General features: G+C 50.4%; 1 protein-coding gene across 3 annotated transcripts in view; it reads right to left on the minus strand.

Annotated features, from left to right (window-relative positions):
* The window catches only part of Coro2b (coronin 2B), a 111,942-nt gene that overhangs the window by 44,930 nt on the left and 41,784 nt on the right, over positions 1-25,228 (minus strand). The window contains exons 1-2 of one of the 3 annotated variants that reach the window (XM_042281073.2): positions 19,410-19,531; positions 18,665-18,865 (exon numbers count right to left, since the gene is read on the minus strand). In XM_042281073.2, the coding sequence (XP_042137007.1) occupies positions 18,665-18,865; positions 19,410-19,412 (204 nt within the window). In that variant the 5' untranslated portion in view covers positions 19,413-19,531. Of the gene's footprint in view, positions 1-18,664; positions 18,866-19,130; positions 19,206-19,409; positions 19,532-25,228 lie in introns of those variants that run through there. The other 2 variants (XM_076576442.1, XM_006971453.4) reach the window with 2 other exon arrangements.

Consider the following 25,228-nt stretch of genomic DNA (forward strand, 5'->3'; position numbering starts at 1 on the left):
TAAAGGTGTCTTTCATGATTTAATTTTTATGTAACTCAATCGGACCACTTGAATGTGAACCTTTTTAGATGACCATGTTGTGTCTCAATGTCAAGAGGTTGGAACCACTGGGAGGCCCCTTGTCTATCACAGGGCTGGGAGAGGCCCAGAGCTGTCTGTCTTCATCATCCTCCAACACCAGCACACTCACTCCATGCCTGCACCCTTCCTCTCCTCACAAGCCATCCGGAGTTCGCTCAGGGAAGCTAGAAGGACCTTCTCAGGCCACTTCCCTGCCTTTGGGATTCTGCCAGGAGAATCCACCGGGGAGGAACTGAGGAAGGGAAGCAGTGAAGAAAGGAAGTTCCCACCAGCTGTCAGGAGAGAGCTGATCTTCTGGAATATCCTCCAGCCTCCTCCCCCATCCAGCCCCAAAACTGTGCAGAAGCTTAGAACACTTCAGGGAGGGGGAAGGCTCCTTCATCTCCTGTCCACTGAATATTATTCACCCTGCCCTAAATACAAGCTCGTCTCTACTTCTGACACCACATATCTTCTACCCCTAGGGCAAAGCACAGAGCTCCCCATGGTCTCACTTGGTACCCACACATCTGAGCACAGCCCGGTGACTTACTGTGTGCCAGGTCTGTGTCCCTAAGGAAGCTTTCTATCTTGAAGACTCTACCTCTGGGAAGATGAGATGAGACATGGGTGAAGAGTGAAGGCCCATCCATGTAGCAGAAGGAGAGAACTGGTTCCCACAAGCTGTCCTCTGACCTCTTCATGTGTACAGTGACACACATACACACACACACACACACACACACACACACACACACACACACACACACACACACACACACGCAAGCACACACACACACACACACACAAACTTATACAAGTAAATAAATACATGTAATAATAACCATTGAAAAAAGACTCTGCCTCACTTTGCACACATGGTTATCCAGCCCTGTTGAGTATAGAAAGTTGATCAAAGTTGGATTTAGATTGTGCTTACTATAAAATCACCCAGACATTGCAATGTGCTTGAAATGTCAATGGTAAAATGTTGGGATGCAAATTGATTTTTCTCATCCAAACTGCCTATTGGATAGATAATGTATTGTGATCAAAGTTGGGAATAGGCCATCACCATAGAGCAAGACTTTGCTGGAGGTGTTGGCCAATGCAATTAGAAAAGAAAAAGATAGCAGTTATGAAGAGAGGCAGAGCTGTCCCTACTTGTGAATGCCAGTATCCATTGAAAACTCAAAGGAAACCACAGAAAATTATTGTCAACAATTAGTAAATACAATGACATAATAACATTAGTGTATTTCTACCCACGACTTTCAAAGATGCAATCACCAATGAGTGGATATAATAGTAAAAGATAACAAAATGGCAAACGTACATAGCAAGGAATGTGAAAGACTTATACGGGGCTGGTGAGATGGCTCAGTGGGTAAGAGCATGAGGACCTGAGTTCAAATCCCCAGAACCCATGAACAAAGACAGATGTGGCCACATGCAGGCCTGTCACCCCAGTGGTGTGGGTATGCATGGGTGGAGGCAGGAGAATGACTGGAGCTTGCTGGTTACCAGCCTAGCCCCAGATGTAGTGAGAGACCTGTCTCAAGAGAATAAAAGAAAGAACAAAACAGCAGGACACCCACATCCTAGTCTGGCCTCTGTACTTGTGTTAGGGTGCCCACCTGCTCCTCCCATGTGCATACACACATACTAAATAATAACTAATTTAAAGAGATATGTGGAGACTATTTTCACATACTACAAAAGGAAAACATCCGCATGGCAAGTTATTCCCAGAGACACCATCATACGGTCGCCTTTCTCCTTCACTTAGCTTCTGGAGCTAACATGACCCCACAGTAATAGTACCCAAAGAGCCAAGTATGGTGAAGCCAAGTATGGTGAATCCCAGCAGTAAGGAGAAAGAGGCAGGAGGATCGAGGTGTTCAAGGGTAGCCTCAGCTACATAGAGGCCAACCTGGCCTGCCTGTGATTTCTGTCTCAGAATAAAACAAGATGAAACACCCAAACAAACAGATGAAGAAAATAAAGTAAATTATCTTCAGAGTGCAATAAGTAAATCTAATAAATAAATAAATAAATAAATAAATAAATAAATAAATAATAAAAAAATTAGTCTCCTCACACATCTCTATTCCTGTAAAAGGGGCTTGCCCACAATTATTTCCTGCCACACCGTGATGGTGAAGGCTGACAAATGGTCTAATCACCGATCAGTGTGCAAATGCAGCTGACACACAATACACATGTAGACAAGGGAGCCTCACACTCAAGTGAAAACGGAAGAGGAAACTGTTGCTATTTGATGATGTTCCAGGCATGTAGTTTAGAAAGAAGGCGAGATGCAGAGAGGACAAGATGTTCGTGTAGAGGGCATACATGTGCAGGGACTCCTTCACAGGCAGCCTATGTCCTAATAAACCCACCATAGGCCATACATGTAATATGTGGATCCCCTCAACATCACAGCTTTGCTACACTTCAGTCTCCTTGCTGGTCACATGATGCAGGCTGCTGCCACTGTATACCTGCTTCACAGGGAGTGCTGTGTGCAACTGTAAACAAGGGAAAAGCTCAACATTCCAGTCGAAGTGGGGTTTCCACTGAGCACATGGAAGTTTAAAAATTTTTTTTTCCCATCTGTTTGTTTACTTTGTGTGGTGTGGACATAGTGTGAGGACAGAGGACAGCTTTGCGGAATCACAGTTCTCTCCTTCTATCATATGGGTCCCAGGGATTGAACTCAAGTTGTCAGATCTGGGAGCAAAGTCCCTTTACCTGCTGAGCCACCTTGCTAGTCCACACACACACAAAAAAAAAACCTTGAGTTTCTGTAAGTAGAAACTTCTGTGTCTGCATCCTTGCGTCCCTGCTGTGAATTACTCCTCTCTCTCTCTCTCTCTCTCTCTCTCTCTCTCTCTCTCTCTCTCTCTCTCTCTCTCTCTCTCTCTTTCTCTCGTGTGTGTGTGTGTGTGTGTGTGTGTGTGTGTGTGTGTGTGTGTGTGTGTGTAAACCTTGGGGGAAGACACTGATCATGCCGATTGCCCCCAAGGAGGGTCTGAGTAGCTTCGCTTTTGAGGTTTATGCTGTATGCAGGATCCGGGGTCTGGAAACGTGCTTGTGTATGGGTAGATGGGTTTCTAGGTGGTGGAGTTTCTGTAGGTGGATCCTAGTGGGGAAGGGCAGTGCAAAGGGAGGAAGATCCGGAGCTGGTAGAGGTGCTTGCAGCCAAGCCTGATGACTTGAGTTAGGTCCCTGGTACCCACACAGTGGAAGGAGAGAACCAATTCCTGCAAGTTGCCCTCTGACCACGTGGGCTAACTGGACCTGGGACTGTGGGTCCCCTCCTCTCCAGAACTGTATGAGACCTGGATGAGAAAGGGCAGGGGACATGTTAACCTCCAGGAGCCAGCAGGCTGGTACTCTCCTCCTCCAGGCTGCAGTCTGGCCCTGCCTGGTCCACACCCCCACTGCCCTGCGGGGAAGGCAGGAAGGAGGCCCAGATGGCAGGCGTGGCCCAGGCCCCCAGCCAGGCTCACCCAGCTGTCGCTTTGGAGAGGCCCCTATGTAGCCCTCCTCCACTCCCTTGAACAATTGGGAGCCAGCCAGGCTGGCCCCAGCTGTTCCTGCTCAGCGCCCAGGGTGCCCACACACCCCCCGCTTCTGGGGCTTTGTCTCTTGGGGTAGGAGGAATGCAGATTCCCGGATGTCAGAGACTGCAAGACCAAGACCTGGGAGGACCACTGCTCAACAGCTCACTCTACAGATGAGGGGAACAGAAGCCCAGAAGGGACAAAGGACTTGCCCAAGGCTCCAAAGAACCTGTCAGAGAAGGCAAGCTTCCTGACTGCTAGACAAGCTCTGGATCTTGGGACACTCCCCGGGTGAGGGACACTCAGACCAGCCATGCTGCCCTTCTACAGGCCTTCATCTAGGGCAGCTCTGCCCGGCCTCATGGAGTGATTTCCTGTCTGAGATTCTGTTTCTGGGGCCTTTAGCCCAGGTGGGTCCACACATTCCGCAGTGAGGCCATGAGTTTTTTGAGGAAAATTGAAGCTATATTTTCTTAAGCATGGTCCTTAAGTCTCACACATTCTTTGTTTATAAATACAAGGAACAAAGCCCCGTGGGTTTAGCAGAGCCAGTAATGCTGTCATTAGTAGGCAGCGTGAGATATCCAGGTCATATTCTGCCGTGGCTTCAAAATACTCTCTTCCTCCCTCCCTCCCTCCCTCCCTTCCTCCCTCCCTCCCTCCCTCCCTTCCTCCCTCCCTCCCTCCCTCCCTCCCTCCCTCCCTTTTTGTTAGCAGTGTTAGGGATTGGACCCAAGGCCTCACAAACACCACACAAGCTCTTTACCACTGAGCTATGCCCCTGCCTCTCACTGCTAGTTTGAAGTTCTTTTTTTTTTTTTTTTTTTTTGGTTTTTTCAAGACAGGGTTTCTCTGTGTAGCTTTGCGCCTTTCCTGGAACTCGCTTTGGAGACCAGGCTGGCCTCGAACTCACAGAGATCCTCCTGCCTCTGCCTCCTGAGTGCTGGGATTAAAGGCGTGCGCCACCACCGTGCTTTAGTTTGAAGTTCTTTAGCGCAGTACAGTTAAAGCTCCACCCCGCATGTTCATAGGGCTGGTACACATGTAACGGCTACTGTCAGGGAACGCGTTTCTTCTGTTCATCTGGCTTATGCTCTTACCAACTTCGTGCTAAGGAGGGATCTGTAACTTTCTTCGAACGCCCAAGGGTCTGTGCCTGATTCCCACCACCGGGCATGCCGCCTTCCTGTTGAGGAAGCCAGTACTTCCTAAGGCAGGTCCCTGGAAGGCCTGTGCCACCCGGGCCTGCCTGCCTCTTTCAGTAAAGACCAGGGGGTTGGGGAAATGAGTCAGTTCATGAAACGTCGGGACCCAAGTTCAAGACCCATTGTTCATGTAACTGTGGTGGTGTGATCCATTCATCCCAGGGCTGGAGAGGAGAAACTGTCTTGCTAGCTAGACAGTGGAGCCTGTCTCAAAAATAATAAAATAAAATAAAATAAAATAAAATAAAATAGATGGAGAGCAGTCGAGTAAGATACCTGATATCAACCTCTGACCTGCACACACACACCACACACACACACACTAGCTGTGCAGTCTCCATCAAGTCTCTCATTCTCTCGGGCCCCTGGTGTCTCCACACATAGACAGCAGTTTTAAACACTGCTTCCCCCTGACTTCCTCCTTCTGCATTCACCTGAAGACCTACTTGGAAATTTAGGCACAGGTTGCTTAGCAACTAAAATCAAGGTCTTTGATGAGTACAGCTGGGAGGGGGAGGCAGAGGAGAAGCAGGAACACTCCGTGAGCATGAGTGTGAGCGGATGCCGCAGAGGCAGCAGCGTGTATCCTGAGAGGCTGTGGGTGCAGTGACCCATTCTTCTCCCCGACAAGTCAAGATGACTTTAAAAGCCTTGGGATGGAAATGGGGGGCAGGGAGGAGGAGGGACATGCAGAAATGGAAAGTGCCCCAAGGGCTAGCCCAGGCCTGGGGGTTCTCAGGAGAGGCACACAGGCAGCCATTGTTCCTCTGACAGAGGAGCCTGGCTGAGGCCTCTGGACCCCACCGGGCCCTGAGAAGAGGTTCAGTCCCCTCCCTACTCTTGCACATCCTGTGACACTTTTGTTCCTTGAAGCTCTGGGAGGCTCCAGTGGAGGGGTGCTGTGTGCCTGTTCTCGGTCTCCCTCTCCCAGGGGCTTGGGTATGGCTACCCCACGTGGCACATTTCACTGCCAGCTGGAATTTCATCAGCACCTCCTTCAGGGCTCCCGTGCACGTTCCCTGGGGGAGGAGCTATTGTCGTCTCCATCACCTTTGTGGAGGGACTTAGAACTCTGAGAAGTGACCGAGGGCAGAATTCCTGGAAAGGAGCCAGAGGGTGTCCAGGCACACCATGCAGATGTGGTCACAGCACATCTCTGAGGGGTCAGAATTTGTGCCAGTTGTGAGGCCCTTAGATAGGTGACCATCAGGTCCCCTCTGACTTTTGTATCTGTCTCAACACGAGGTGGCATGGGGCGGACCCTGTGGCACCAGGCAGCTCAGCACACAGAATCCCCAACTCGGGTCAGTTTCCAGGAGGGTTGGTCTCCATCCGCACCAGCGGGGTTCAGAGAGGCCCTGGCCCCACCCTCTTTCTCCCACCCACCTGGAGTTTATCCTACAACACAATGGAAGCTCTGGCCTGAGGATGCCCAACCAGAGGCCGGGAAGGAGCCCGGCTGTGCCTTACCCCACGTTTCCAGCAGCCAACCCCTCCTCAGAGAAGCTGGCAGGGGAACCACCAGGCTCCCCAAAGCTTCCATCTCCAGCACCCAGCCACAGCAGCCATGACCCTGGAGCCTTCAATACCCTCCCTGCAATTCCCTTCAGACAAAAATGGTTTCACTTGTGTGCGCGCCTCTCCTCTGGACAGGTGAGTGCTCACGGACAGGGCTCCCAGGGGACTGTTCCAGGCAGGCCTCCCTTTTGCTGGCTGCAGGCTTTAGTGGCCATTGCTGAGAAAGTGGCATGAAAAGAAGCCCCTTTACATCACTGCAGCTCCTGGTCATCGAGCACATGCTGTGGGGCAGACTACGTGTCAGGCATTTTACGGAACACCTCATTTAATCACCGCAAGACCCCGAGAAACAAGGACCGTTAGGGTTTCACACATGGGGAAACTGAGGCAAAGTGGCTGGGGTTGTATAACTAAGGGTTGGGCTATGATCCCCAAATGCCTCAGAGCAGATCAGACTAACAAAGAGCTTTGCGGTGCAGACCTGGGCAGAGGGAGCATCCATTCACGACCTGATTCAGCACTGCAGGTTCCTGGTCCAGGAACCCCGGTGGTGCTATTGTTTCTAGACGCTGGTGGGATGGGAAGCCCCTTTTGGCGCAGGGGTCAGCTCCACAGATGAATTCTCAGCCTCCCCCGGACTACCCACCAGTCATGCTGCATTCCTGGCTTAGAGACCCCCAAATCACAGAGTACCTCATCTCTTAACTTTGAAAATCAAATGAATTCGAGACATTCCCATCTCTGAGGAAAGGCTTGTTTCACCTTTTTTCCAAAAATAAGAATCTATTCTTCCAAAAAAGGGAACACCACAAAGCAAGACTGTCAATCTCAGGCCTCAGACAAATGGAATGAAGTTGGGACTTCTGGTGCATGTTCTCTCTCTCAGCCCAAGTCTCCCCCCTTTCCCAGAGTCACCTACTCGACTCAGCCTGTCACGGGCTTTGAGATGCAAATTGCATCCAGCGGAAGGCGGGCTTGAAGAACAAAGGATAACTGAGGAAAGATGGAAAAATGGATTTGGAAAAGCTCTCTGAATTCCCTAGGAGAAGGGGGAGGGGGGGAGCTGTCTAAGTAGGAAGTAGTTCAGAGCTGATTGCAGAGGAGGGTGGAACAGCAGGAAGGCCGATTTCCCTGCAGTCCCCTAGGCTGGGCATCCTACCATGCTATGAGCCATGGAACTGTCTGGCTAAGTGATTTTTGAACTTGACTCCATAGTGAAGGCTGCTGCTGGGTCAGCAGGCTAGGCTGTCTGTAAGGGGAGGGAGGGACCACGCCTCTGGGACAAGTCTCAGGTCGGTCCCAAGTGCCAGGTGTGAAGCCATCCATAGCTGGTCTTTCTTTTGCCACCGTGCAAACTAGACATGCCCTCATCACCCAGGTGGCCAACCTGACTGTGAACTCATGTGGATAAGGTCTCGTTTACTTCCGTCCCTGCTGTAGCAACTGGCTTTTCCTTTGTTTTGCTTTTGGCAGGGTCTTACTTTGTAGACTTGGCTGGTCTGGAGCTCACTGTGTAGACCAGGTTGGCCTCAGATTCACAGAGATCTGCCTGCCTTTCGAATGCTGGGATTAAAGTCATGTGCTACCACCCCAGGCAGGAGCTGGGACTGAAGGCTGGTGGATGCTCAATCAGCATTTGTTGAATGGTTGTTGGATGGAGGGGTGGATGGCTGTGTGTGGATAGATGGGTGGGGTAGATGGATGGATGAGTGGATGGATGATGGGTGAATGGGTAGATGGATGGATGGGTGAAAGGGTAGGTGGATGGATGGGTGAATGGGTGGATGGATGGATGGGTGAATGGGTAGATGGATGGATGGGTGAATGGGTAGATGGTATAACCATATGGTCAATAAGGAAGCAGGTAAGTGCTCTAGCAGGGGAGACATGACTATCTGTAGCAAGGTTTGGGGTTAGCAAAGATTTCACAGAGCTGGCATCTGAGATGGGTCTTGAGAGGGAGCAGCCATCTTTGTCTATTGTCCAGCACCAACTTGCAACACTGGTGAGGGCATTTCTGAATAAAATGGTGTTAGCAGGGAACAGAAATGTAAGAGCTACAGTGAGTTCTATAGATCATGGAGTCTAACCTGCTGCGGGCCGCAGGAATATCATAAGAACTCAGCTGGTTATGGCAAAGTCACTACCTGGAGGAATCAGGGAATTCCTCTAGAGGAAGCCAAATTCCAAGGAGATTTTGATGTTACTTGGCTTGTTATATATCAGCTGTATTCTGTTATGAAAATCATGTGTGCCTTCATAGATTTCCCAATTGACTTTTCCCTAAGAAGGGCTAACAGTGTGGACTGATCACTCTCTGGACATACACATTCCAGGTATTTGGAGAACAGCCTCGGGAAAGGCTTTCTCTGGAATCAGATATCTCCCTTGGCTACTTTCAAGGACTAGCAGTAATAAAAGTCCACATGCAAGTCTCCTGACTTAAGGTAAATTCCACAAGGAGACACCACCTAGGTCAGGTGGACGTTAAGTAATAGCTTTACACAATTCAGCTTGGACCCTCCTTTCTTACAGCCTTACCAACTTTATAGACTGCTAACTCCTTACCTAACCACTTCTAGGAATATTTAGATAACCTTCTGCGCTGACAGCTATGCTCAGCCAGAACTCCAGTTCAAGCCTCCCTGTAATTATCATTAGCAGCATCCGGCCAGGTCCATCCCTAGATGGAGGAAAGTACTTTATCAGAGATACCTCTGTACTCTCTAAGAACAGACTTAAGCATCCAGGCTACCTGTTTGAGAAGGCCTGGCAGATGTGCCAATTAAGCCTTACTTCCTCTTTTCCCAAACCTTACCACCAGTTCCAGATCTCCCTTTAGATCACCAGAGGCATCTAGCTGTACACAGGTTGCCTAGCAACTGAGCACACTTTCCCCCACCCTGCAGAAAAACGGCAGATAGCTTGGACAGATAGGAGCTACAGGAAAAAAGAAGACAGTTTTATTTTCTCCCATTGACCTAGCAACTTTTGGAGTCTTAACACTTTCTACCAACCACGTTTAAGATTATAGTTGAGCACATAAGAGCCCTCTTCTTAGATATTGCCTGAATTTAGCCTTTAGTTAATTCATTTCCCCATTGGTCACTTCCCTTTGGGGTTGCAAGTGATAATTAACGGTTATTGCCTCCCTGTGTGATTCTTATCACCCCTCCATTTGACCCTGGAAGCCTGGTTTTGCACTGCTAAGGGAATACTGTTTGTAAGTGTATATATACCAGGACTCCCAGGGCATGAGAGGACAGAGAAGAGAAAAGAGAATGGAAGAACTAGATGGGTAAGAACTTGAGAGGAACAAACTGAGATGGGGAAGAAGTAGATTGAAGGGCTACAAGAAAGTACTAGAGGAACGAGATGGAAGAGGAGGAAGAGCCAGATGGGGAAGAACAAGATGAGGTAGAATGAGAAGAGGAGAGAGGAGACGGGAAAGGAGATGATATGGGAAGGAACAAGATGGATGAGAACCTAGAAGGGGCAGAACTAGATGAAGGAATTAAGATAGAACCTAGAGGGGATCGCAGACACGTGTAGAGAGAAATCAGGCTAAAGATGACCTAAATATGAGAGCAGAATATAAGCTTGTAACTGTCACAGAATAATAAAGTATATGGACTAAGGAGTTCCGTGTACATAGATTCATTTCTTCTCATCAAAGACTAATTATCAGCTGGTTGTAGATTCTTCCCGGACCCTGGGAGGGGACTATCGAGGGGCTGGATCCCCATCAGTCCTCGATACTAACCCTATCCAGTTTGTGGCTAGAAAAACCAGGGCATAGGAAGGCTAAGTGACTCCAGAGGTCACACAGCACCTGAGAAGCATGACAGAGATTAGAACAGGATGTCTGCCCCGGAGCCTGGGTCCCAGTCACCAGCCTGAACTACTGCTCCCGAGCTCTGCTGTCCTCAGACTGCCCGGTGGATTTGTGCTCCCTCCAGAGATCAGAGACAAAGAAAAGGCAAGAGACGGCCACGGAGCCAGGGGCAGTGTGCTGTTTGTAACCTCAACACTGGGGAGGTAGAGGCAGGAGTATCAGGTTACACAGCTCGCTCTAAGCAGACTTGGGCCAGCGAGACCCAGGTCATAGGTTGTAGGATGTGTTTCCCCCGTAAGCCAAGACCTCTGCAGGCTGAGCCATGGCATGATGGGCAAAAGGCAGGGAAGCTGTGGGTTTGACCCCACCCAGAGACGAACAGCAGCTGAGAGTGTGTCGGCCAGAGGCTCCAGGACATGGAGCAGGGAATCACACTCTATCCTTTTTCCCCACTAGTGAGAGTCCTAGATACTTAAACTCAAATGCTCATCCATCTGATAGAGTTGAGGCTTGAGCCAGATGCATGACCCACACGGTAATGCTCACCCACCAGGTCCATTCATGGGATACCCATGGGGCCTTCTGAAGATCAGACCTGGTGGCACATGGATCCAGGATTCCCAGCATGGTGCTAAGGCTCCCGCCCTTGCACAATGGCTGAAGGAATGAAGTTAAGGTGTCTGGCTTCCTCTCCAGGACCCCTTCCTTCCCCGGCTCTCTTTGACAAGGGGCCACCCTTGCTTCATGCCCCCACCTGGTCTCCTCGCCTCTGGCTAGCACATGGCAGAATTCCCTAGAGTAACAGTGACAGGGACATTTGCGTTCTACAGCTCTACCTCACATTGCAGGAAGGAACCTGCACATACACATTGTAAACAGCTCAGGAGGAATGTGACTCAGTGGCCTTGGATATTTGGAAAATCCCGCTTCGCAGGGAGACAATACTGAGGGAAATATGAAGGAAACGATAAGGAGAGAGACTCGGAGACGAGGCTGACAACATGCTCAGAGGGACACAACTAAATCTTGGAATGAGTGACTGACTACTGCCTCTGTTCTGGTATAGGCTATACAAACTGGCGATGAAATGGAAAGGTGTATTCAGATTTGGGGACCAGAGTCCTCTGGCTTCCTCAACTGCTGGCTCTCAGGCTAGACGGTGCAGCTTTGAGATTCAATTCCTGCTTCTGCTCAGTGGCTTCTGTAGAGCCAGGCAGCACGCGCCCTGTATTCCCATCACAGTAACACGGGACACGCCCGCAGAAGAGCCGCTTTTTCTAACCCTCTGTGTGGTAACTAGGTATGCATCCGGGAGAGCTGCGGCTTTCGAGTCTAGCTGTGTGCCTTGGATGCTGTGCCGTCTTGGGGGAGTGGATTTCTTGGTGCTTCTGTCTCTTCCTCTGTAAATGGGGGGAAAACTGCATTTGCACAGTGTGTTACACTCTCAGAAAGTTCTCAGGTGATGACAGAACAGTTTCTTGGCTGTGGGAAGAAGCTAGACACTTGACATCCAGGCTGGGTCCTTCTTGCCCACCAGCTGCCACCTAGTAATTGGCAAGGACCTGTGCTTCCAGCCCCGGTCTTCTAGGGGTTTGGTTCAGCCCTGGGGAGTGCAGCAAGAAAGGGGTGGGGCACTGGGTGGCCGGATGGCTAGTGAGGTGCTGGGCACAGCGCCTAGCTTCTGTAATATTCATAAGGGCCGCCAGCCGTGCCAGGCAATCAGGGCGCTGACTGCTTGCCCATCTGCAACTTAACATTCCACTCCCGAGAGGCGGGAGCTGGAAGCTGCATGTTAACTAGGAAAACATCAGGCACTGGCCACCACAGCAGAGGCTGAGCAAGAGCCAGGAAGACGGGCCACGCCTCCGAACCCCACCCAGAGCCAAAAGGACCTGCCTGTCAGCATCACAGAACTGCCAGTCCTGGGTTCAGATGTAGGAGAGCAGGCTTTAGTCAACGCCTGTTCTGGCCTGGAAGCTGGCCTCAGATCTAGCTCCTGTTGTCTCTGCAGCCTCAGTTTCTCCGCAAAGAAGATGGAGATGGCTCTCTGAATTCTGAGATTAAGTAAGACTGAGTTTGTTCCTGCCGTTACAGCTGTCTGCAGTTTATGAGGACAGGGCCTACCTTCCCTGGAAAAACATCCTTTGAGAGGGTTTCCTATAGTCCAGGCTGGCCTCAAACCTACTTTATAGCCAAGGATGATCTTGAACTTCTCCATCTACCAAGTGCTAGGATTAGGGACATGCACCACCGGGGGGATGGACCAGGGCCTCTTACATGCTAAGCAAACACTCTCCCAGCTGAATTGTATTCTCAGCTCTCCATCCCCGCCCCCCCGCCCGACACAATACTTTTTCTATACAGAATGCTTTAAGTGCTCATCATAAAACAAAATCACAGAGAAAGAAGAAAACTTAAAATGTAGAGCTAATCACCTTTAACCCTGACTAACGCCCTTTTGGTCTTTTCTAGATACGTAGGTGTTTTAAATGAGACCAAGAATGTATTTCCTTTCAAAAATAGCACATCACAAATAGTTTTCTCTCATTAATGTCCTTCTGCACGGATGATTTCCAAAATATGATCTGGGGTCTTTAGACTCTTCAAGACCTTTCCAGGGACCAATCAGATGTCTTAGGTGGTCAGGGCACTTGCTGCCAAACCTGACAACCTGCGTTTGATTCCTGTGCCCACATGGTGTCAGGAGAGAACCAACTGTGGTAGGTGTGGTAGGTTGTCCTCCAACTTGCAGGCATCTCCTGGGGTGCTTTGAATAGGAACGCCCCGTAGACTCATGGGGGTGAATGCTTGGCCCTTAGGGAATGGCACTATTAGGAGGCATGGCCTTGTTATAGTAGGCATGGACTTGTGGGAGGAAGTGTGTCACTGGGGAGGTGGGCTTTGAGGTCTCATATGCTCAAGCCACGCCCAGTGTGACAGTCTTCTCCTGCTGCCTGCAGATCAATATATAGAGCTCCCAGCTCCTCCTCCAGCATCATGTGTGCCTGCATGCCACCATGTCCCACCAGAGACTAAACCTCTGAACTGTAAGCCGACCCCGCTTAAATGTTTCCCTTCATAAGAGTTGCTGTGGGCATGGTGTCTCTTCGCAGCAATAGAAACCCTAGCTAAGACACCTTCCATCAATAAATAAAATGTAAATAAAAAAAAAAAAACCCAGGACCTTTTCAGGGAATCCATGGGCTCAAAACTGCTTTGGACGCAGCGCTCACCCTCCATTCTGCCTGTCCAATCTCATGAGTATATGGTATTTTTTCAAAGCAACTTCTCGGGCGATACTGCCAGAGGCTGAATGTAGAAGCAGCTGTGGGAGTCCAGCTGTGCTCTGTCAAGCCAGGGGAATAGTAAAAGGGGATTGAAAAGTGGAAAACAATGCCGTTCTTGTCGTTCTCTTTTTTCAGTGCTGGGAATCTAGCCAAGAGCCCTCTGCACGCTAGGTGGGCACTCTACCCCCCCATCTTTAAACCCTCATTAACATTGGGGCTTTAGAAAATACTGTTTCTCACTAAAATATTATTTTTTCATAAAAATATGTTTTCCCGGAGTATGTGAAATGAGTTTGCTATTACTTTAATTCATTGATACATATTTTAAAGATTTTATTTTTATTTATTATTTGTTTTTGGTTTTTGTCCAGACAGGGTTTCTCTGTGTAGCTTTGAAGCCTCTCCTGGATCTCTCTCTGGAGACCAGGCTGGCCTCGAACTCACAGAGATCTGCCTGGCTCTGCCTCCCAAGTGCTGGGATGAAAGGCATGTACCACTGCCGCCTGGCAGGGTTTTATTTTTAAAGACAGGGTCTCATATAGCCCAGGATAGCTTCAAACTCACTATGTTGCAGAGAATAGCCTTGAACTTCTGATCCTCCTGTCTCTACCTCCTAAGAACTAGGAGAACTACGAGCCTGAGCCATGAGCCACTACACTCGATCTGTGCGGCACGGCACGGGGGGTGGGGGTGGGGTGGGGGTGGGGTGGGGGTGGGGGGGTGAGGGGGCGCCAGGATTCACGCATGCTAAGCAATCGCCTACCAACTGAGCAACATCTCCAGCCCAAGATGATTTCATGTTTGTGATGAACATGCTGTGATGGCAGATCTAATCCAAGTGAACAAAAGCCCTTCAGAATTCTTCATCATCCGGAAGTGAGGAAAGTGATCCGGAGACTGTGCTGAACAGGGCCTGTCTTGATGACCACGGAACCCACGGAAAGGGAGACATGCCACCTGCTTTCTCCATGACGGGCCTGCAGGGTGCATGCAAATTTTCACTATTACAGCACACCTGTGAATCAGGGTACCTGCTCCATGTGAGTGGAACCTCAGGAATGTGAACAAATGAAGTTGAGAGGGTGTGTGTGTGTGTGTGTGTGTGTGTCACTGTTTCCAGGGAGGGCAACTTCTCTGTATAGAGTACAGAATTTAAAAGCTTTTAAGCAATTTGTGATAGTTTGAATAAGAATGGCCCCTGTATTATATATGAATATTATATATGAATAAGCTCATATATTTGAATGCTTAGTTAGCAGGGAGTTGGAACTCTTTGATAGGATTAGAAGGACCAGGTGTGGCCTTAGTGGGGGAAGTGTGTCACTGGGGATGGGTTTTGAGGTTTCAAAAGCCCATGCTAAGTCCAGTTCTCTCACTCTGCTTGTAGATCTGGGTGTAGCTCTCAGATACTTCTCCAGCACCACATCCGCCTGCCAGTCATGCTCCCTGCCATGATGATAACAAGCCTCTGGAACTATAAGCAAGTCCCCAATTAAATGCTTTCTTTTATAAGCATGGCCTTGTGTTTCTTCAGAGCATCAGAACAGTGGGTAAGACACAACTTTACAAAGGAGGTTTTGTTGTTGTTGGTGGTGGGTTTTTTTTTTTGTTTGTTTGTTTGTTTTTTGTTTTTTGAGACAGGGTTTCTCTGTGTAGCTTTGTGCCTTTCCTGGAACTCACTCTGTAGTCCAGGCTGGCCTTGAACTCACAGAGATCCGCCTGCCTCTGCTAACCCTGGAGTTTAAAAATGCTTCAAATAAGCCAAGCATGGCTGTGCATCCCCCCCCCCCCAAGTTTTCTCTGTGTAGTTTTAGTGCCTGTCCTAGAAATCACTCTGTAGTCCAGGCTGGCCTCGAATTCACAGAGCCTGGCTCTACCTCCCAAGTGCTGGGATTAAAGGCGTGCACCACTGCCTCCCAGATCAATGTGAGTTCAAGATTAGCCTGGTGTGGTGGTATTGTGTTCCCCAAAATATCGTGTACCTTCATAAACTTATCTGGGGTCAGAGAACAGAAAAGCCACTAGTTAGGCAGTGATAGCACACGCCTTTAATCCTAGCATTCCAGAGACAGAAATCCCTCTGGATCTCTGTGAGTTCAAGGCCACATTGGAAACAGCCAAACATGGTGACACACACCTTTAATCCCAGAAAGCCAGCCTTTAATCCCAGAGAGTGGTGCTAGAAAGCAGAAAGATACATAAGGCATGAGGACCAGAAACTAGCAGCATTTTGGCTGGTTAAGCATGTGGCTGGTTAAGCTTCAGGCTTTCCAGCAGCAGTTCAGCTGAGAGCCATTGGGATGAGGACACAGAAGCTTCCAGTCTGAGGAAACAGGACCAGCTGAGAAGTTGGCCAGGTGAGGTTAGCTGTGGCTTGTTCTGTCTCTCTGATCTACCAGCATTGACCCCAATAACTGGCCTTGGGTTTGATTTTATTAATAAGAACTTTTAAGATTCCTGCTACAGCCTGGTCCACACAGCGAGTTCCAGCCCTGCCAGAGCTATAGGTAGTGAGACCCTTTTTCAAAATAATTAAAGAAAAGCTGCAAACATTTGAGTGTGTGCATCTGTTAGAGACAGGGTCCTTCTGTGTAGCTCAGGTAAGGCATGCCTTGGACATGTGACCCTCCTACCTCTACCTCCTGAGCATTGGGATTCCAGATGTGTGTCACCATGTCTGATGTCCTTTTTGATTTTAAAGACAGTCTTGCTATAGTCCTGGCTGACCTAGAACTTGATACACAGCCCACAGGCAATGGTGGGATAACTCTGCTTCCTCCTGCAGAGGTCACAGCACTGTGCCACGACACCCATCTGCTAACTTTTTCAATACACCTGAAGACAATCGGGCTGATGCCCAGGTGGAGTGCCGTCTGTCCGTGTGTTCAGAGGTGAGCAGGCAGTGGTGCCTAGCTCCCTCCCTCGCCTTATCTCACACCTGTGCTCCGCATTCCGCAGTCCTGGGAGTTCTCTGTTAAATGTGGTGTCTTCTGTGAATCGCTTATGCGGGTCTTTTGTCCATTTTTCTTTTGTACTGGTTTCTCTGGGACTCCCCATGTGTTCCAGAACACAAACCTTCCTCTTGTTACATACTGAAAACATTCTGCTCAAGCGTGTGTTTCCTTTGAGTTTTGTGTAGGCCCCTCATTGTAGTACAGGGACTTAGTTGTTTGCAAATATATTCCATTGTATCAATCATTTCCTGGTGTTTGTGGAGACGCTTTGACACATCACGCCTTTCCACACAGCATGATTTTAAAAATGTTCTGCTGCCCGTGAGATGGCTCAGTGGATAAAGGGGTTGCCAATCCATGATGACCTGAATGCTGTACCCGGGACCCACGCAGTAGAGGGGAGGAACTGGCTTCTGAAAGCTGTCCTCAGACCCCACACATGCACCATGGCACATATCCTACACATCATACACATGTGTACACATACAAACACATGCATATATACATACCACACACATACACTGCACATATATGTATATATACAAAACACACACCACATACATACACATATGCACATATACCACACACACGCACATACACTGCACGCACCACATACACACACACACACACACACACTGCAAAAACCACATACATACATACACACTGATCACACCACATACACACACACCACACACCACATACACCACACACACACACATATATACATTCACCACACACACACACATATATACATATACCACACATGCACACACATCATGTACATACACACATATACACACATGCACACACCACACACACAACACACATACACACCAAACACTATGCACACACCACACACAAACACGTTCACACCACACATACAACACACATACATACACATCACACATACATGCGCACACAAAATAAATATAATTTAAAAACTAATATAAAAACCTTTTTAAATGTTTTCCGCTTTTTCCTGATATACCAGCCATTTTCTCTTTTTACCCCCTTTCTTTTTTCCTTCCTTTGAGAAAAACCTCACGTGAGTACCTGCTCCAACCTCCCAAGTGCTGGGATCATAGACGCACACTTCCTGCCAGGCTCCCCGTCTCTTCCTCTTCCCTTCCCCTTGCCTCTCCCCGTTGAAACACTCATGTCTTGATTCCATCTAGGACTTTTGCTGTTGACTTGTCTAAGTCATGAAGTAAACATGACATGGTGCAGGCGGCTCACCCAGCCTGGGGTGCACAGGCCCACACGCCTGATCTCGCCCCGTGGCAGGGAGTTGAGGGTTTGGAAAGAGGCAGGTGGTGTTTCAGAGGTCGGTGCACAAAGCTGCCAACTTCACCAAGGAAACAACAACCATCGATACCGTGTGACTCACAAAGGACCATCGCCGTGCGGCTCATACCCTGCCGTGCGGCTCCTGAACAACACGCGTGTCTGTGGCCACTTGAGGCCATGTGACCAGGGCAGGGAGAGGAGCTCACCCCTGCGTTATCAACACAGAGAAACACAAGACACACGTGAGGAAGGCCTCCGGGCCGGCAGGTGCCTGAGTCACCCCTTGGCCCTTCCTCAGGACCACAGTAGCTGTGGTGGGGAGGAGGACATGTCCCTACACAGTCCCCAAAGCTGCGCCCCCTCCGTGGGAGGAAAGCCTGGAAACTGTCCCTGCGACCAGCTGACTGCCTCTCTAGAACCCGAATTTCCTTTTCTGAGTGCCTCCTCCCTGGAGCCCGGATGAGTCAGGCCAGGAAGGGGAGCTCAGGCATAAACAAGCCAAACTGACAGCAAGCCCTTTGCCTGAGGCTCGTGACCTCCCACGGGCCTCCTGGGACTGTGCCTGAATGGCTGTGCTGCAAAATCGCAGCAGTAAGCTTTATGGGTTTAACCTGCGGCAGGCAGTCACGTAAGCAGCCCCTTGGTGAAAGCCTCCAGGCGGGAAGTGGGTGCCAGGGCCCAGCAGATGGTGGCCAGCCTCCCAGCAGAGGGTGATTTCCTAAGTGCACAGGTTTTTTGCAGATCCCAAAGTACCCACAACTGTCTCTGCTTCCCTCCTGCTCTATACCAAAAGGACATCGCAATGGCAGAAGCCAAGCTGGCCCTAGAGACAGGTGTGTTCCAGTCCTCCAGGCAGGGATCCATCTAGATGCACAGAAAACAGAATCTCAGGCCTCCCAGGTCCAGCCCTGTCCTCCTTCAGAGTCTCAGGGAAACCAGGGCCACCTACCTGCTCCAGGGGGATGACCAGGAAGGAGCCACCTCCCGCACTCTCGGTGACTATGGCCAGGAAGCGGGCATTGACCGCGCAGAAGTGGTTGTCGTGGACATTCTTGGTGATGGGGATCCCATCAAAGCAGTGCTCCCGGTTGGCCACCTTCCCGTACACGTTCCGGAACTTGGAACTGCGGTACTGCGGTCGCCAGGACATCTGCAAGGGACCGACAGAGGCGAGTTTAGGCTGACTGTTCATGAAGGAGCTGGGCAGGGACCCGGAGAGTCAGAGATGCAGGGAGCAAGCGATCTCTCCTTCGTGGAGGGATGAGAGCGATGGGGCCACCAAGAACATGAGGCCTCTAGTGGGCTGGCTGCTCACTGAGAGGGTCTGACCGAGCCAGCAGGAGGCTGTCCCCAACTTTGCTCTTTATTGTCCACATGCCCATCAATATTATAGAAAGAAGGTAGGGTCCTCTCACTATCCATGATAATGACATGTGATACAGCAAGCCAGCCACACGTGATGGTATCCCGACTGTCCAAGCTCATTTTGCTCAGCCCTGGAGGTCAGTAGGCTGGGTCACAAAGACTGAGGACAATGGCAGTGGTAAGGGTGGGGTCACCACCTTCTGCTCAAGGAAGTAAGCCACCACATTTCATCATCTCCTCTTTTGATTCTTCCTAGAATTCCTTCCCTATGAGCATTCCCTCAAAAACCTCTTAGTTTTTACCATCTCCACCATCACCACCATCATTACCATCAGGCACAGAGAAGTTAAGTGACTGGACAGGTCACCCAGCTGAGTGTGCTATAGGGGAAGACAGTGAGTGTGGAGCCTTCTGAGTCTGGAATGAAGTCCTCAATGTGTGACCCAAAGATCACCTACATCATAATCACGGAAGGTGGGGGAGGTCTTTGAGTTCCTGCATCATTTCTTGAAGATGCAGTTCCTGGGCCCCAGGCTGAGTTTAACAATCCAGTGCAGTATTTTAAGAGTGGAGTCCAGCCGGGTGGTGGTGGTGCCCGTCTTTTATCCTAGTACTCGTAAGGCAGAGCCAGGCAGATCTCTGTGAGATCGAGGCCAGCCTGGTCTAGAGATCCAGGACAGGCACCAAAACTACACAGAGAAATCCTGTCTTGAAAAAGCCAAAAAAAAAAGAGTGGGGCCCAACACTCAGTATGGTGACCCAGTTTCCTTGCCCACCCCTAAATGACACAGAAGTACCCTGAAGTTTGAGAGTCTTGTTCCAGTAGGCTCTCCTCAGCCCACCCTGCCCACTATCTAGGCTCTGACTGGTCAGCAGGCCCTACTTTTGATGCCTGTGGAGGGTGAGTGGAGGATCCATGGTGGCCTTCTATGGGATGGTACCTCTTGCATGGAAGCCTGCCAGTGTAGAAGTGAGCCCAGCCAGGGCACACACGCAGGCACTCGGCACTCAGTAATGGTCCTGTGCAGTGATATCACAGCTTTCTACTTGATCTTAGCCAAAAGGTCAAGAAGGAATCTTTTTTTTTTTTTTGGAGGGGGGATGGGGTCTCAGCATGTACCTCTGGCTGGCCTAGAACTCACCATGTAGACTAGACTAGCCTTGAATTCACAGAGATCCTCCTGCTTCTGCTTCCTGAGTGCTGAGATTAAAGGCATGCACCACCTGACTAGGAGATGAAGTTTTTAATTTTAGATGTTGTATGTTTATTTTAATTTACATTAGAAAAAAATATAACACAAATTTCAGACCCTGGATGTCACAGATGCTTTCGTGAATGAGTGCTAATGAGGCTAAAAAAAGAAGGAAGGAAGGAAAGATCAGTTAAAAAAACAACATAGCGTGAAAAATATACTATGGGTCTGTCACCCACTTAGAGAGCCACCTGAGTGGTAAATTATAGAAATCACGCTCTCCCTGCCAGGTAGAACATTCTAGGTTCCACAGTTCCCTAGGGGAGGTGCTGTGTTTGCCCGTTCTAGCTTCTTCCAGTACCGTTCTAGTTGGGCATGCACTTTTTTCTGCCCAGCCACAGTTTAACATCAGGGCCAGCCTCAGAGCTGACTTAGACCCCTTCCTGTTATTGGTATAGCCCTCAGCCCAGGTTCTCCTTCTCAGGCGCCCGATTCCTCTTGGGGACAGCAGGAAGAGGGACCAGGGCCTTCTGAGCAGAGCTGAGTTTCAGCACGGTGTTCCTAGCCTGCCCAGCAGGGTTCCGCAGTCAGGAAGTCCTGTCAGGTCCATGGTCTGAAGGTGACCCAGCCCCTCCCACATCCTCCAGGGAGCCCAAGGCAGAGAGAGCTCAGAAAACCTCCATCACCAGTGCCTCCTGTGGCTGGGTCCTGGGACCTGCCCAGTTCCAGTGAGGACCACCTTGTGAGGCCTCCTGGAGCTTCTAGGCAAGGGTGACAAGCCTAAACTGGAATCTACATAGATCTAGATTCAAGTCTTCTGCAGAGCAGCTGTGTGACTTGGACACGACTCTAAACTTCTCTGTGCCCCTTCTATCTGCTCTTACAGAAGGGAAGCTAATATCCCCTCACCTCCAAGGGCACAGGCAGAGTCAGCATCAAGCTGCCCCCAGCTCAAGCCCACCCCAGGCCATGTTGACCTCAAGTTCTCCTGAGCCTCCTACACCTCATTTACCCCAGATACTCCTGGGGAGCCCTCAGCTGCACCATCTCAGCTGACATCACCTCCGCTGACGCCTCTCCACCCCCCCACCTCCTCCACCCCCGGTCTCTCCCACTCTGTCCTTTTTTCTCTCTCGACTGCCCCAGCTCCCAGTTCTCAGGCGCAGGGACAGATAAATGTGGCTGGCTCTCGATAGGCATGCTGACATGCTGCCTCTTCCTCCTCTCTCTAGAACATGTAGCCCAGGCTGGCCTCAATTTGGTATGTAGCTCAAGATAACCTTGAACGCCTGATCCTCCTGCTTATATCTCCCAAATGCTGAGAGGTGTGGGATACTACACCCAGTTTCTGCAACACTGGGGATCAACCCTTGCATTTCATGCATGCCAGGCACACATTCTATAACTTGAGCTATAATCCTAGCCTCTGCTTTTGTATTTATTCATTCTTTTGATATGGACTCTCTATGTAGCTTTGGCTGGTCTTGAACTCTCCATGTTTGGCCAAACAGAGTCACTTTATAAACCAGGCTAGTTTGCAGTTGAGGCTAAAAGCTGAGCTGAGCAGACTTATCTGTGAAATGTGGTCCTTGATGTCTGTAAGGTTTGGGACTCTGTGTTCAGAGAGCCTCCAGGATAGGGATCTTTCCTCTTGAGGGGTGATAACCTCTGGGAGTCTCCAAGCCAGGGCACATGGTTATAGTCATGCGGACCTAGGCAGAAAACCCCTCCAAATGATGGATGTGCCATATGTGCATGCAGGGGAGGGAATCTGTGCTGCCCAAGGGATACAGGGAATGAGGTTCTCTCTCTTTGGCCCTATGGCCCTACATTGGACCATACACTTTGGTCCCTAGAGCCAGGGGGCCTTCAGACTGCTGCCTCGAAGATGAAGAGCTTGGCTTCCTGTCACTTGGCAGTGGAAAAGAAAGGGGTACTGATAAGGTGTCCCTGGGGAACTTGGTGATAGGGCTTGGCTGCCCCTTCCCTTCCTCAGATGACCTCTTGGGGTTACCACTAAGGGGGGTGGGGACGCTTGCTGGTGGAAGCTGTGACATCTCTTTTGAAGGAGAGGAAGCAAACCTCAGCACTCTGAGTGATGAGAACACTGTGGTACTGTCAATCATTGAGAGGAAAGTAGGCGTTGCATCACCTGGCCCACAGAGAAGCGGGTGCCAAGCCACACACCTGCGCGCGCGCGCGCGCACACACACACACACACACACACACACACACACACACGTGCACTCATGTGAATCACATCTCCTCCTGAGCCTTAGGAGCCCTTCAAGGGGCCTCAGCAGCTGAAGCCTTTGAAACTGGAGCAGCAGCTTTCTGACGGGACTTCATGTTGCCGAGAAAATAGAAGGGCTTTTGTGTGAGCACCCTCTGCTAACTCTCGGTGCCCCCTGCTTGGCACTCACCGCCTTGCAGAAAGAATCTGAGTTAGCAAGGAAGGAGGCATCTTTGTGATCCTTGGCCAACAATTCCTGGGCAAGAGCCTCTCTTGTCCCAACTCACAAGGGACGCAGCCTCACCCTAGGTGACTGTGTTGTATTCCACATGGCCCTTCGGCTCAGAACGCTGCTCAGAAAGAGTGGCTTACTTTGGGATGGCAGGCTAGTCGGCTGCTCCCCTTGAAGGGCAAATTGGGCCAGGGCTGGCGGCAGAGGCAGGGATGCAGGGAAGAGGGTGGGGGAGAGAGGGTAAGGGAGTATGGGGGAGGGGGCTGGCTCTGTGTCTTCGTGTTTGCAGGTTTGTATGAGTGCATGTACAGATGTGTCAACCTCTGGGGTCACTCCTCAGGAGCCATTTACCTTGCTTTTTGAAAAATGTATATATATTCTCCCATTTTCATGGTGTGTGCGTGTGCGTGTGCGTGTGCGTGTACCTGTGGAGGCCCAAGGTGAAATCATCCTCCATGGCTCTTTCACCTTACTTAATGAGGCAGGGCCTCTAAATCAAACTCAGAGCTCACCAATATGGCTAGTTTCCCTAGCCAGCTTGCTCCGGGGATCCCCTGGTTCTGCCTTCCAAGTCTAGGATTACAGGAGGTCCCTGAAACCCACCTAGTATTTACGTGGGTGCTGGGGATCCGAACTCTGGCCTGCACACATTCCCGCCAATGGCTGCCCTGGTCCCTAAGCGAGTGACCCTGGGCTGTGTAAGAAAGCTAGCTAAGCAGGAGTGGAGGGAGCCAGAGAGTGGTGCCCTTCTCTGTAGACGAACTGCTGCACTTCTCCTTCTGGCGTACTGTAGTGTGCAGCAGTTCCTTGGTCGGAGGTAATGTGTGTGGAACAGGTAGCATGCGTGGCTTCAGGTTCCTGCCCCGCCTTCCTTAGTGATGGACAGTAACCTGTCAGCTAAAACAAACCGTTTTCTCCTCGAAGCTGCTTTTGCTCAAGGGTTTGTCGCAGCAACAGGATGAAACTGGAGCATGCTCTTTCCAGAACTAGCACTCCCTTACCCAGAGAAGGGTGGGACTGTGAAAGCAGTGTTCAAACACTCCCAGCTCCGACACCCACCCCTACACCCCGACTGGGAGTTTGCAGGGATGCAACAGCCCAGAGGTGCACGAGGCATGGCTAGCTTGGCCTCCAAATGAGGGCCACAGAGAAGCCACCCTAAGCTAGAGGCATCCTGATCACACCCAGAGGGGTAAAAGGCCACCTCTGGCCACCTGTGATCTCATGGGTAAGAAGGGAAGCAGGCTTGATTGCTGGCACTTCCGGCCACTGTGGGGAGTCCACTCAGGGACTTCCAGGTTGGGGTCTGGAAGGAAAGAGAACACTTCGGAACAGCTGGCTGAGTAAAAGATGGCTTAGGTGAATCAGGATGGCTGGGGGCACAGAGCAGCAGCCAGGGCAGCCTAGGATGCACCCCTTGCTCTAGACCTATGATGGGTGTGGAGGTCTGAGAGTCACAGGCCACCAGGAAGATGCCATGTGAAGGGACAAGTCATTAGCATTAGAGTCCACAAAGAGCCAGCCTGGGCCTGAGTAAGATGGTCATTGAGACTAGGGCCCAGCAAGGTCAGCAATGGCCCTGTTGAGAAATGGCTCTTGCTAACAGAACCAGGAGGAAAACGAAACAGGAATTAGCCAACTGCAGATGCCCAAAGAACGCCCAGGATCAGACAGAATGGTTACTTCAGTGGCCGTCTGCCAGGATGTGTGCCATCTCCCCCCTGCCCATTTCTGGCATCCAAGCAGAAGCCAAATCACCCCAAAGAGCCTGGGGTCTTCACATGACAAGGTGTACTCAGGCTGGTCCCACTAACGGCACATGTGTTTATCCTGGTCATCCGCAGGTGGAGCTCATCTGTATCTTTGCCCATTGGATTGGGAGGGATCACATGGGGCATGAGGCTGCACACTGCTGAAGGGACAGTGTGAATGGTGTCCCCAGAGTCATGAAGAAGGGGCCCCTGGTTCAGGAGGCCAGGGCAGGGCCATCATTGTTACCCCAGAGGCAGACAAGACCAACAGGGAGTTCTGAGTGCCTGCCTGCTCTGCAGCAGAGGACCCTGCTCCCAGGGGCAGGAGGGTGGCTGCCAGCTTCTCTCACTACTTCTAGCTGAAGATGGGTACAGTGTGTTTTGACCAGACTGCAGAGGTACTGAGGGATGACCACTGCAACTCTGGCCATTCCCAGCTGTCCCAGCAGCCCGTCCACATTAGGCTAGCAGAGGCAGCCCATTCCTGGAAGTTCCTGGGAGGCCTCTCCCTCCCAGGCGTGCTGGAACTTCTTAAGGTTGGTGCTTTGTAAACTGGCCCCACTGGGGCTTTGCCACCCGGCACTGGCAATGCATCTGGTCTCTGGCACTCCGTATGCACCGTGGGATTTGGCAATGCGCTGAGGTTGGTAGAACTTAACTTCTCTATAGATTCATCAGTTGTCACCTGTTAGCCCCGAGGACATACAGGGACGCTAAAGTCAGACGTAGCTGGTCCGAA

Source organism: Peromyscus maniculatus, chromosome 7 (assembly GCF_049852395.1).
Source record: "Peromyscus maniculatus bairdii isolate BWxNUB_F1_BW_parent chromosome 7, HU_Pman_BW_mat_3.1, whole genome shotgun sequence".
NCBI lineage: Eukaryota > Metazoa > Chordata > Mammalia > Rodentia > Cricetidae > Peromyscus > Peromyscus maniculatus.